This window comes from Beta vulgaris, chromosome 4 (genome assembly GCF_026745355.1).
Source record: "Beta vulgaris subsp. vulgaris cultivar EL10 chromosome 4, EL10.2, whole genome shotgun sequence".
Taxonomy (NCBI): Eukaryota; Viridiplantae; Streptophyta; class Magnoliopsida; order Caryophyllales; family Amaranthaceae; genus Beta; species Beta vulgaris.
In genome coordinates, this window is record NC_079205.1 from 43,975,120 (window position 1) to 43,987,300 (window position 12,181).

Here is a 12,181-nt window from a genome sequence, read left to right on the forward strand (position 1 = left end):
AGAGAAAATTGTTTTATTTAATGACCATGCTGATGTAGAATCCGTACTAGACAGACCCCATATCGACAATACGAAATTCCTATCTTGGATGAAATGTAATGAGAAATATGAAGAAGCCAGGGCGATTAGTTATGTGGAGTTTCCTACAAGATTTGTTTGGAAACAGGCGTTGAGGGAGTGGACACCAAGAAATAAAGGCTTTGCAATAGGTCAAATCTACCACATATCGCCAGGATCTGGTGAGAAGTTCTATCTTAGAACGTTGCTAAACTTTGTTAAAGGAGCGACGTGCTATGAAGACATCAAAAAGCTTTGATGGTATAGTGTCTCCTACCTTCAAGGAAGCTTGCTATGTAAGGGGATTACTTTATGATGGTAAGGAATATGTTGACGCAATCATGGAAGCGAGTTTTAGAGAATCAAGGCACTACCTAAGACATATGTTCTCCATGTTACTGTTATCTAGGAGTATGTCGAAGCCGGAGGATGTTTGGCATAAGACTTGGAGGTTACTATCTGATGACATTTTGTACAAGCAACATGATATTCAAAAAAATAAAGGTACACAACTACCAACACATCCTGATAATAGTTACTATATATATTCTTAAGAAATGTGCATATTTAGTATAAGCTACTGTTGTGTAATTTAAATTTATTTTTTCGCAGAACTACAGTTAACAGACGATCAAATTGAAGCGTTTGCAGTTGGCGGAGATTGAAACCATGCTCCAAAGTAATGGCAGAAGCTTGCGTAGATTTAGTGAGATGTCGTTTTCGGATGAACTAATCATGTTTGAAGGACAAAAAAAGCTTATTGCCGATGAGCTTTCTTACGACATAGAGGAAATGACGTTGGAACACGATAAATTGTATAAGGGTCTAACTGATGAGCAATCCATCATTTATCGGAGAGTAATGGATGTTGTGTCGAGTCAAGAAGGAGGTGTGTTTTTCATCTATGGCTACGGAGGGACCGAAAAAACATATGTCTGGAAGACATTATGTGCTGCAGTAAGGAAGATGCGCGAAATTGTATTGCCTGTAGCTTCGAGTGGAATTGATTCTCTCCTCCTTCCACGGGGAAGAACGGCGCGTTCGAGATTTGGTATCCCTTTGAATGTAACTGAGAATTCTATATGTGTCGGAATTCGTCCTGGGTCGTATTTAGCTGATCTTCTTATCAAGACAAAACTTATTATATGGGATGAAGCGCCCATGATGCATAAGTATTGTTTTGAAGCACTTGATAGAAGTTTGAGGGACATAATGAGGTTAGTTGATAGGAGAAACATGCATCGACCGTTTGGGGGTAAAGTTATTGTTTTTGGTGGTGATTCATGACAGATATTACCAATTGTACCAAAGGGAACGAGGCAAGATATCGTGTTTGCTATCGTTAATTCGTCTTACTTGTGGGATTCGTGTAAGGTCCTAACACTTACTCGCAATATGAGACTTCAATCAGGTTCTTCTACATCTTCTGCTGATGAACTGCGAGAATTTTCAGAGTGGATACTAAGCGTAGGAGACGGTAAGGCCGGAGGTCCTAATGATGGCGAAGCCGTAATTGAGGTTGCAAAAGATATTCTTATAGATCCAGGCGTCGATCCAATTTCAGCAATTGTTGATAGCACTTATCCAAACCTACATGACCATATTTGGGAAGCTAAATATTTCCATGAAAGAGCAATTTTGGGCCTACGAATGAGATAGTGGAGATAGTCAATGATCATGTTCTATCTACCATTCACGGAGAAGAGAAAGTGTATTTGAGTTCGGACGCTATAAGCAAAGAAGAGGGTAACTTCGGAGTACATGAAATATACTCCACTGAATTCCTCAATACGATAAGATGCTCTGGTCTCCCGAATCATAGCATACGATTAAAGATTGGTGCGCCAGTTATGCTGCTAAGGAATATTGATCAAACATCTTGGTTATGTAATGGCACGAGGTTAGTCGTTAAACATTTAGGCAATCGTGTTATTGAAGCAACTGTTATTTCTGGAAGTAATGTCGGAGAAAAGGTATTTATCCCAAGAAAGACACTCACCCCGTCTGACTCGACTAAATTTCCTATCAGATTTCAGAGACGTCGATTTCCTTTAATGGTTTGTTTTGCTATGACTATAAATAAAAGTCAAGGACAATCATTGTCCCATGTAGGTCTGTATCTCCCGATACCTGTTTTCAGCCATGATTAATTTTATATTGTCGTGTCCAGAGTTACGAGCAAAAAAGGTCTCAAGATCCTCCCCTTTGATAAAGAACACGGTGTGCGTACAAGTACAACAAATGTAGTTTACAAGGAAGTGTTTGCAAACATATAGTTTGAGTTAAACGCTTTTTTTTTAATTTGTACTGTGTGCTCATTACCACAATTACGTGTAGAATTCATGAAATTTTAAAATTCGTTTCGTCTTCATTATATGACTTAATTTAATTATGTTATAAAGCGATAAATACACCCGTGCGTTAAAACTAGTATATATATATAACCATTTCAATTATTTCAAGCCTATATGAGTCATACAACAACAAATTTAATTATTAGAGGGGAATTGAACGTCAGTAGGCCGAGACTCATCCCAGTAACCACCTACTTCAACATGGGTCATCACCTAGATAAATTAAGAGTAATGGCCAATATCGTTTTGCAGAACGTCCCTAGTGTGCACACCCCTCACTAATCTAATGGGTATCCGCAATGCACACCAATTGTATTAGGAGGAACACAAAAGAGTTGTAACAGAATAAAAATCAAGTATTGTTCATCACTTTGGAGGATCCAAGTCCACAAGCTATTTCCCTTAATAATATTTCCACTTTATGTGATTAATATATTTTAATAGTTATGACACATCAAACATCACATTAACATTAACAGGAACATCTTCAGTTAAATAAATATTTTCACAACTTAACCACTTTATAGAATTAAAATAATCAACGTCCATAATTCATAGTAACCAATACATCCACCATTAGAGCCTCATAGAGTCACAATATCAACTTATAATATCGTTCGTAACATCATCAACTCACTAGTTGTATCCATTAAGTTGCATTATCAACATTAGTATAATTTTTAGCATGATGGTTACATATGTACCTTATAATCCAAAAGTAATAACAAAATACTACTAGATATGTATATATTATACGCATGGATAGTAGTACCAAAATAATTAATAATAATAACTTTAGTCATAACAAGTACTAATATGATTCTTGTCATATAATATACATTTAACATAAACATAGAATCACATAACCACATGTATTACACATAGCACATACAATTCCTAACGGAATTCTAGTTGTTGATGGACATTGTGAATTACCTCGAACGCGTCCCAAATATAACAATTTCAAGTAAAAGTCGCCTTCTACGAAGTTTCCGTCTACAACAAATAATATGCCTAAAGTTAGTCACTTAATATAATATCCCGAAAAATAATTAACCAAAATTTACAAGATTAATAATAACAAGGAGAACAACCAAAGAAGGAAAACAAAAGATGAAAAAAAATTCAAAACTTTTCACTTGAAAGAAAAAAAACGTGACAGTAAGTCACAAAATTTGGAAGTATAAACCAACATCCTATGAAAGTAGCGGAGAGCAAGATGGATTATCTCAGATTCTTTGGACAAATTTGTCCGAAATGGTGTGGTGCCATCAGTAATTTTTGCCCACCACTCCTACTCATTGTACCCCTGTCAAATTGTTCCTAAGGGGGCATCACAAGGGGCACTAGAGTCCATCCCAAATGCGTCACAGACCTCGTCAAAATACAGTTTTCTAACTTGATAAAAAAGACAAGCTTGGATAGTCTGAGCACCGGATTTCGACTCCCGACTTATGTTTAACGTACTCAAGAACTCAAGAGTCAGTTGATCATAAGTAGGCTTACGGACGTTAAGGAAGTCCGGCAACCCTAGATTAACTGTCATCTGCCTTACTATCGGGTCGATATTAAGGTGGTTGCAAGTACTAGAGGTGTAAAACTTCGTGGGACGAAGTATTCGGCCTGAAAGCCGTGTAAAAATATGACAGTGCGATGCATTTGGGAATTCGAGAGGGTAGATGGGTGGGGGATTAGATCTAGAAGAGGGTGCCTGCAAGGCGGACCCTATTTTAGCTCTCTTGGGCCGGGAGGATGATCCCTCGCCACTTTTTCTTCCTATGGTGGTGTTTTAAAAACAATTCGAAAAAGATTTCTTTTTAAACGGGGAAGAACAAAGGGCGCGCCCTTTTCGATGCAACAATTCAATACCTTGGACAAGTAAATCACCACACTAATAAACACACAAAATAGACCTAAAAAGAAAATCTACCATCAAACAAATCTCACAATCGATAGCAACAAAGTTGCTAACAATTAAGAACTTGTAACAACTCCAAAATCTCAACCAAACTCGCACAATTATTCAAGGCCCACAATCAAGAATCCAAACAACTTGCTCAACAATAATTTCTCAACAAATCACTTCAAGTAGTGCAGTGTAGTTCATAAAAATCCCATAGATTATAAGATTTCCACCAAGAACATAAATCACTAGTAGAATAAATGCTATTTGCTACGGTGATATTGCTGCGGTTTTACCTATACGCAGCAATATAACACGCAAAAAAAAATAGAAATTGACAATATTACTGCGGTTCCCGCCCAAAACCGCAGGAATATTGTCTAACGGATACTTTTTAAAATAAAGTGAGGCCTTGAACAGCTAATATTGCTGCGGTTTCCACGTAGGATCGCAGCAATATATTAAAAATAATTTTTTTAATATATTATTGCGGTCCTACGTGGAAACCGCAGCAATATTAGGCTCCCCATATTATTTAATGGTATTTAAGATGGCACCTCTCTCACTAAACCCTAAAGAACCGCTCACATCTCTCACTCTCCTCTCACGCCTCCCTCTCTCCTCTCTCTCTCTTCTCAAACTCACGCATCTCCCTCCTCTCCTCTCACGCATCACTCCCTCCTCTCTCTCTCCTCTCACGCATCTCTCTTTCTCCTCTCAGATTTAACCACCCACCACATTAGTTTCACGCCTCCCGTCGTTGTTCCGTTCCAGCGAAACCACATCTGCGTCGTTCCAGTCCTTCGTCGTTCATGCGACGTTCGTTCTAGAAACCATCGTTTCACTTTGTTCTATTTGCGGTCGAGTTGTTTAGGGATTTCTACTCGCGTTCATTTGTCGTTCTCAAACTCGGCCGTCGTTCTACTCGCATCGTTGAGAAGTGACATGAGTTAACATTAGAGAAATGAGATGAGTGACGAACAAGGGACGAGACGGGACGAACAAGTGAAATGAGTGGTTTTTGAATCGTCCTCAACCGGCAATGGGTTTCGATTTTTCAGATTTGGTTCTCGGTTGAGACGCGAGCCACAATCGAGATACGATTTTTTTTTTTCTTTCGAAATCCATTTGGTTCGTTCGAGCCATGATTTTTTTTTTCTCGTTTTTTTTTCATTCATTTTAGATCTGTTTGTGATTTTTCTTTTTAGGATTTTTTTTTCATTTTTTTCCTTTTTTATTGTAACTCAATGGGTTTCGTTTGTGATTAGCTGCTGCTTGAGTGCAATCTCGTTAAGAGTTATTATGGAACATCTGTTTGTAGTTTTTTTTTTCGTTTTTTAAGATCAGTTTTTTATTTTTTGTTTTTATTATAATTTTTATAATTAGTCTAAGTTGTAATAGTTTTATTTTTAAATATTAATAAGATTCATGTCATTTTATTTCCGGTTTGTTTGCGAATGTGTTGGATAGTGGATGAAATAGTGGCATGGTTTTAATCTTTCAAATTTAATTGTAAAATTCCAAAAAAAATAATTTTTTTTTTACCTGGCAAGGACATATTGCTGCGGTTTTGGGAAAAAACCGCAGCAATAGATTGTACATTTTTAATAAAAAAAAAACTGTTGCGGTTTCAAGCCAACACCACAACAATATGTTCAAATATTGCTGCGGTTTAAAATCACAGCAATATAATAATTACCTATTGCTGCGCCCTTAATTGCTGCGCGCCCAAAACTGCAGCAATATGCCACTTTTTAACCGCAACAAATAGCATTTATTCTATTAGTGAATTACACTAGTTCATCACAACACCAATCAAAAATTTGGGAAAAAAAGTCATAAACAATCCAAAGCTAGAAGAAAAACAAGCATCCAATAAATAATAAAATAAACTTGTACTCCAAATAACAAAGTTATAAATGAAAAACCAGAGTGTAGAAATATATTAACGACTTGGAGATGAAAATCCGCAATTTTAAAACCCTAGAAACCCAAATCTCCAGATTAATGAGCTTGCATGTTGTAGAGATGAAGAAGATGAAGATTCCGGTGAGGAGGTGGCCGGAAGTCGCTAGAAAAGTGTGGTGGTCGTCGAATCTAGAGAAGATGAAGTGAGAGAAAGTGAGTGAGCGAGGAGAGAGAACTCAAAAATATGAGAGAAAGAGTTTGTGAATGCCGAAAAAAAACGATTTGTCCTTTTTAGTGTTGTCGGGGTCTGGTGTGGTCGCACCTCATAGAAGGTGCGGGTGCACCAAACTCCCGATCTCAAGTATGTGGGTAAATTGGTGCGGGCGCACCGTTAAAAGTTTTTGAATTTTTTTTAAAAAACGTTGTTGTTGCACCAAACCTTATGACCTTCTTCACTTACTGCAGGCACAGTGGTGCAGGGGAACCATTGGAAATTTTCGAATTTTTTTTTGAACGGTGCGAGCGCATCAAAACTTCTGCCAAAAGAAGAAATATTTGGTCTGTTTGGTGCGGGCGCACCTCTATGGAGTGTCATGGTTAGTACCACCACAAAAATCACAAGAAAAAGAATTTACTAGGATTAAATGATGCGAATTTGATCTTGGAAAGCTTCTTGCCAAGTTGATCCATTTTAGCTTGAATTTGATCCATGGGATCCACTTCAAACTTACCACTCTTCTTAGGTTGAGCATCTCTTCTTCTCCCACCCTATGAATAATTTTTAATCACTTCTTCAATTGTGGACTCAAGTTGATCTTGCGGGATCTTAGAAAGCTGACCTCCTACTCTAGCATCAAGGTTAGCACGTGATATAGGATCAAGGCCATCATAGAAGAATCGCATGAGTAGATTTTTGTTGAGCTCAGGGTGAAAGCATGAACGGATCAGCTCCTCGAACCGCTCCCAAGCTTCCGCAAGAGTCTTATAGTTCTCTTACTCAAATGAGGAGATCTTCCTCCTTATGTCTATTGTCTTCCACTCTGGAAAGTATTTCTTTAGAAAAGCCAATATGACTTCCTCCCAAGTATTGAGGGCATTAGCAGATAAACTCTTGAGCCATGATTTTGCTTTTCTGGTAAGAGAAGACCGGAACAGATGCATCTATAGTCAGGAGAGACGTCATTCGTGGTTATCATGGCACAAATCTCAAGAAACTTGTGAAGATGGTCAAGAGGATCTTCATCTGACCCTCCATAAAATTGTTCTACTTTCACCATCCGAGTGTACTGAGGATGAATGCTGAAATTAGTAGTATTGGTGGGGAGTCGAATACCACCTTGAAGAACATAGGAACCCGGATTTCCGACATCCCTAAAAAGTTGTAGATTTGCTTCACCCATATCTGATTCAATTTCACATGTTGTACTTGAGACTGGTGAAGATGGTTCAGAACCCAAAGACCATTTCTCCAAATCTTCCGAAGCTTTTGCAAAGTATGGTCAATTTCTGGATCTAGAGGCAAAGTGGGTGAACCGTGAGCTCTTCATCTCATGTAACAAAACAAAGCTAACTAGAGGATTAGCAAATAACGACCACAATAAAGAAAAAATAGAAATCAACTAAGCAACACAAAACATGGAAAAACTTCAATCAATAGCACATTTTTCCGGCAATAGCGCCATTTTGATAACACGGGTTTTTAGTGTGTCGTTAAGCACCAAAAATCGCTTTTCAAACAAAATTTATAAAACCTAAGAAGCAATTACTAAGAACGTAGTAAATGCAAGTCAAGGGTCGATCCACAAGGAAAATGGGATTAATCAAAATCAATCAAGTCTAGATTACCTAATCGAGGGCTTTGGGGGGGGGGGGTTTAAAAATTATTTAGTAACATCTAAAAACTAACTATTACCAAAGAACTAGGAAATATCACGAGATGAAATATCAAATAGGAAGACACTCGAGTAAGGTTACTAGTATGGGTAAAGCGGAACAAGGTTCATAAATGTAATCGTTAATCAAAGGCGAAGATTATGCAAGGTTTAGTTTTTCTCTAAAATACTTGAGTTTTCTCTCAAATGGTCCTCAAGAATAATCGCTTAATTAATCAACTAAATCCTCTCTGTATGGTCTTTAGTCACTTGATTAAGAGATTCAATGAATTCGAAAAACCCCTAATGAAGGATCCCCTTAATTTCTACCCAATATCTTGGCCTAGAAATTAAGTTGATTCATGGGAATGATAAAAGAGTTCAAAATCCGATTAAGAACATCTGAAATGAAAATACTAAATCATAAATGTGATCAATATCTATCCTAAGGCTTTAAAACACCAAGATCAATGCATAATCATCTTAGATTATCACAAACACATTAACAATAAATTTAAACCCTAATCAATACTTTCACCTTAATCGTAGATAGGAGACTACTCACTAATCATGGATTCTAAGCAATAAAACATGAAATCTATAGCTAATCTAGGGCTAAACATGATTAAAGGATAATAATTCTAATAAATATAAGCAATTAAGAAACTACAATATATAAGATCTAATGATAGGAAGAACAAAGAATAAAAATGAAAAGAGAGAATAGAAACTAAAAACTTTAAAATTAATTGAATAAAAAGTACCTTTAATGTGTAGAAATCACAAACTTTTATCTAGAATCTCAAATGTTTAACAAAACTAAGGTGTTTATATCTCTAGTATAAACCCTAATAATGTCTCTCAAAAAACATAGAATGAAGCATAACTTGTAAATAATAAAAAATCTAATGTTTTAAGGCAAGCGTCATATGCTTTTCTTTGCAAGTTCGGATGGTGCGAGTGCACCATTCCTTCTGCCACAAAAGTGACATCAAGCCTCTAATGGTGCGGGGCATCGTCGTGGAGGTGCGAGAGCACCATTCCTTCTGACATTTGGGCTACAAAAGTTTTCGATGGTGCGGGAACACAACTTCGGCGTGCGGGCGCACCACTTCGGCGTGCGGGTGCACCAACCTGTACGCGCACCTAGAGGGTGGTGTGAGCTCACATCTGCCCCTACTCGGCTTCTCCAACTCCTTCCTTATGACGTATCTTCCAACTCTCGACCTCGGAAAAGGTCATACATGCAACCAAAGCACGGAAAAACATAGTGAAAGTAAATGTACTAGAAATCCAATCAAAATTGACCGAAAATATTGCAAATTGAAAGAAATATAGAAGGATATATGGAATAAAAGGAAACAAGAGGGATGAAAGAGGATCAAACCAAGCTACAAGGAGCTCATAAAGTGCATTTCTAACGCAGTTATCAGTGGGAATCTTGCCGCATAACTTGGGATTTCTTCGTTTTGCCTCTTCTCTATTTTCGGGGGTGGGGGTAAGGTGATATAGGAAAAACTAGGTCGTCACTAGCCTCCTAATCAAACAAACCTAACTAGATCACTAAACGGAGCAAAGTGATAAGTAAGGGTCGAATCCACAGGGAATAGCAAGAAGAACACTAATGTTGCTAATTGTTGCAAGCTAAGACGCAGATTAGCAAAAGGTTTGTTTTGTTAAACTAAGAACTAGATTAAGTAATTAATAAGGTCTTAAGAAAATGCTAAAGGTTAGGCAAGAATTGATTGATAAAAACATTGGAGAAGGGATAAACACCATCCAATCATGATTAGGAATAAGAAATGCGAAATATAGGGGAAGATCCAGCAACAAACCCTCACTCAATTCTCACTCTCATGAGCAATTAAATGAGAAAATACATAAAACATCAACTCTAGTCTCCTCTCTCAACTTGACTAAAGCGTCAATCAACAAACATCCTAATCCTAGAATGCAAGTAGATAATAGTTATGCTATTGATCGATTAAGAAACCCAAAGAACCCCTAACTTCTTATTCAAACATCAAAATCAATCATGGTTGGTTTTCACACCCAACCCCAACTAATAACACTCACTAATCATATGTAATCATAATAACACTGTAAAAGGGGAAGAGAATCAAACATGAACAACTAAGAAATCAACACACTATCTAAAACAAGATTAAGATAAGAAAAATAAAATCTAAACATGGTTAAACTAATTTTAGACAAAACTTAAATAAATAAAAAGATAAAGTATAAAAAGTAGAGAGAAGAAGAGATATTACTTAAACCATGAAGAACAAAGGAAGATCTTGCATAAAAACCATAATTTTTGTCATAATTCAAGCTACAAAACCATGGAAATCTACTTTCTCTCTCTAGAACTTTACTTTCTCTCACTAGATTAAGCTAAGAACTCTCTCTCTAATTAGGACTAATTAATTCAGAAATTAAAAGCTCCCTTAGAATTATTACAAAATTGGTTTTATACCCCGTAGAAATAAGGGCAAAGTTGTAAAAGACGAAACAAAAAGAACGGGGAATCTGGGCGTTGGAGCGCCCGCTCCTGCCAATATGGAGCGCCCGCTCCAGTCTTGGAGCGCCCGTTCCAGCACCGCTCCAGGGCCGCTCCAAGTTTCTGCCAATCTTCATTCGACGACGGAGCGCCCGCTCCTACTACATGGAGCGCCCGCTCCAGTCTTGGAGCGCCAGCTCCTTGGTCGCTCCTGGGCCGCTCCATGTTACTGCCATTTGCCTCTATCTGGAGCGCCCGCTCCTCTTCCTCAGGAGCGCCCGCTTCTCGCTTGGAGCTTTCTCTTGCTTATCTTTGCTTCAAAACACTCCAAGAACATATTAGATGGGGGAGGGGGTAGAATGCACATGCAAATGAAATGACCTATATGCAACCTAATAGTATGCAAATGAACTAAAACTAAATGCTAAACATGAGAATATGGGAAATAATGGAAAATGGGAAGAAAAAGGAAGCTATATGGCCTAAAATGAATCTAAATGACCTAAACTAAATGCAAATAAGTGAGCCTAAAGTCCACTTATCAAATTCCCCCACGCTTGCCAATTGCTTGTCCTCAAGCAATCAACAATCTCAAGAAAACCAATGCATGAATGAAAACTATAAAGGGCATCACAAAATTAAGGCCCTCGTCTTATAAGAGGTGCCAAGGCAAAGGGAAATCTCGACCAATTTTCGAAGCTTATAGCCGTCCTTCCTTATCCACAAGTTAGGGGTCAAAGGGTGGTCTAAGCTAGTGTGCAAAGAAAATGATTGTCTTAGATGACCCTCAACTATCACACAAGCCTTCATTGATTTTAAGTGAAACCTTTTCCTACAAAATGGAAAAACTCGCTCAACCTTGTACCAATCGCGCCCCACAAGCTCACAAGATCCCCCAAGCTAGCCTATTTATTCACATGATTTTTTTTTTTGTTGCAAGGGCCCTACACTACCTCCTCACGCGGTCTACCTCTCACTCGATAGTCATGTTTCTGAGCCACGGTACCGAGCACTCGATATGAGACGCGATAAGAGGGTAAGGTAGCTCATACCCAAGGCATTGGAGCATCTTTAGGGGCCAAAGCATGATATAGGCTACTAGCCTTGTGGGCTCTTATGAACCACTTATTGATCCAATTGGCCAAAGGGCTCTTTTTCTTTTCTCCTTCTCTCTTTTTTTTTTTTTTAAAAAAAAAAGGCTACTAGCCTTCCATTTGATTGAGCTAGAGGGGTTTTTAAGGTAGCTAAAAGGCGTATCCAAGGTCAAAGGAGAAAGTAAAGACTTTTTATAGGGAAATAGTGACATTAATTCACGCTAAGGCGAGTCTCGAACGATTAAGGGGTCTATTAGTACCAAGACCTAGGCATCCAAGCTTAAAGCACCCCTAATACTCCTAACGAGCACATAAGACACTCAAGCTAATTCACCTCTCCTCAAAAGCCAAGTTCCCAATCTCTTACCTCTAAATTCATATCATAGAGTTATTCCTTAATTAGGTGATGCAAAAATCTTTTTGATGTTTTCTTTTTATTTTCTTTTTTTTCATATGCAAATTATAAGCTACATGTAAAACTATCATGCCATGCA

At 37.8% G+C, this 12,181-nt stretch overlaps 1 protein-coding gene across 1 annotated transcript; it reads left to right on the forward strand.

Annotated features, from left to right (window-relative positions):
• The first annotated feature begins 768 nt into the window (after window positions 1-768).
• On the forward strand, window positions 769-1,344 carry LOC125496699 (uncharacterized). The gene has a single exon (XM_048642228.1). The coding sequence runs from the start codon at window positions 769-771 to the stop codon at window positions 1,342-1,344; it is 576 nt and encodes a 191-aa protein (XP_048498185.1).
• Window positions 1,345-12,181: the final 10,837 nt, after the last annotated feature.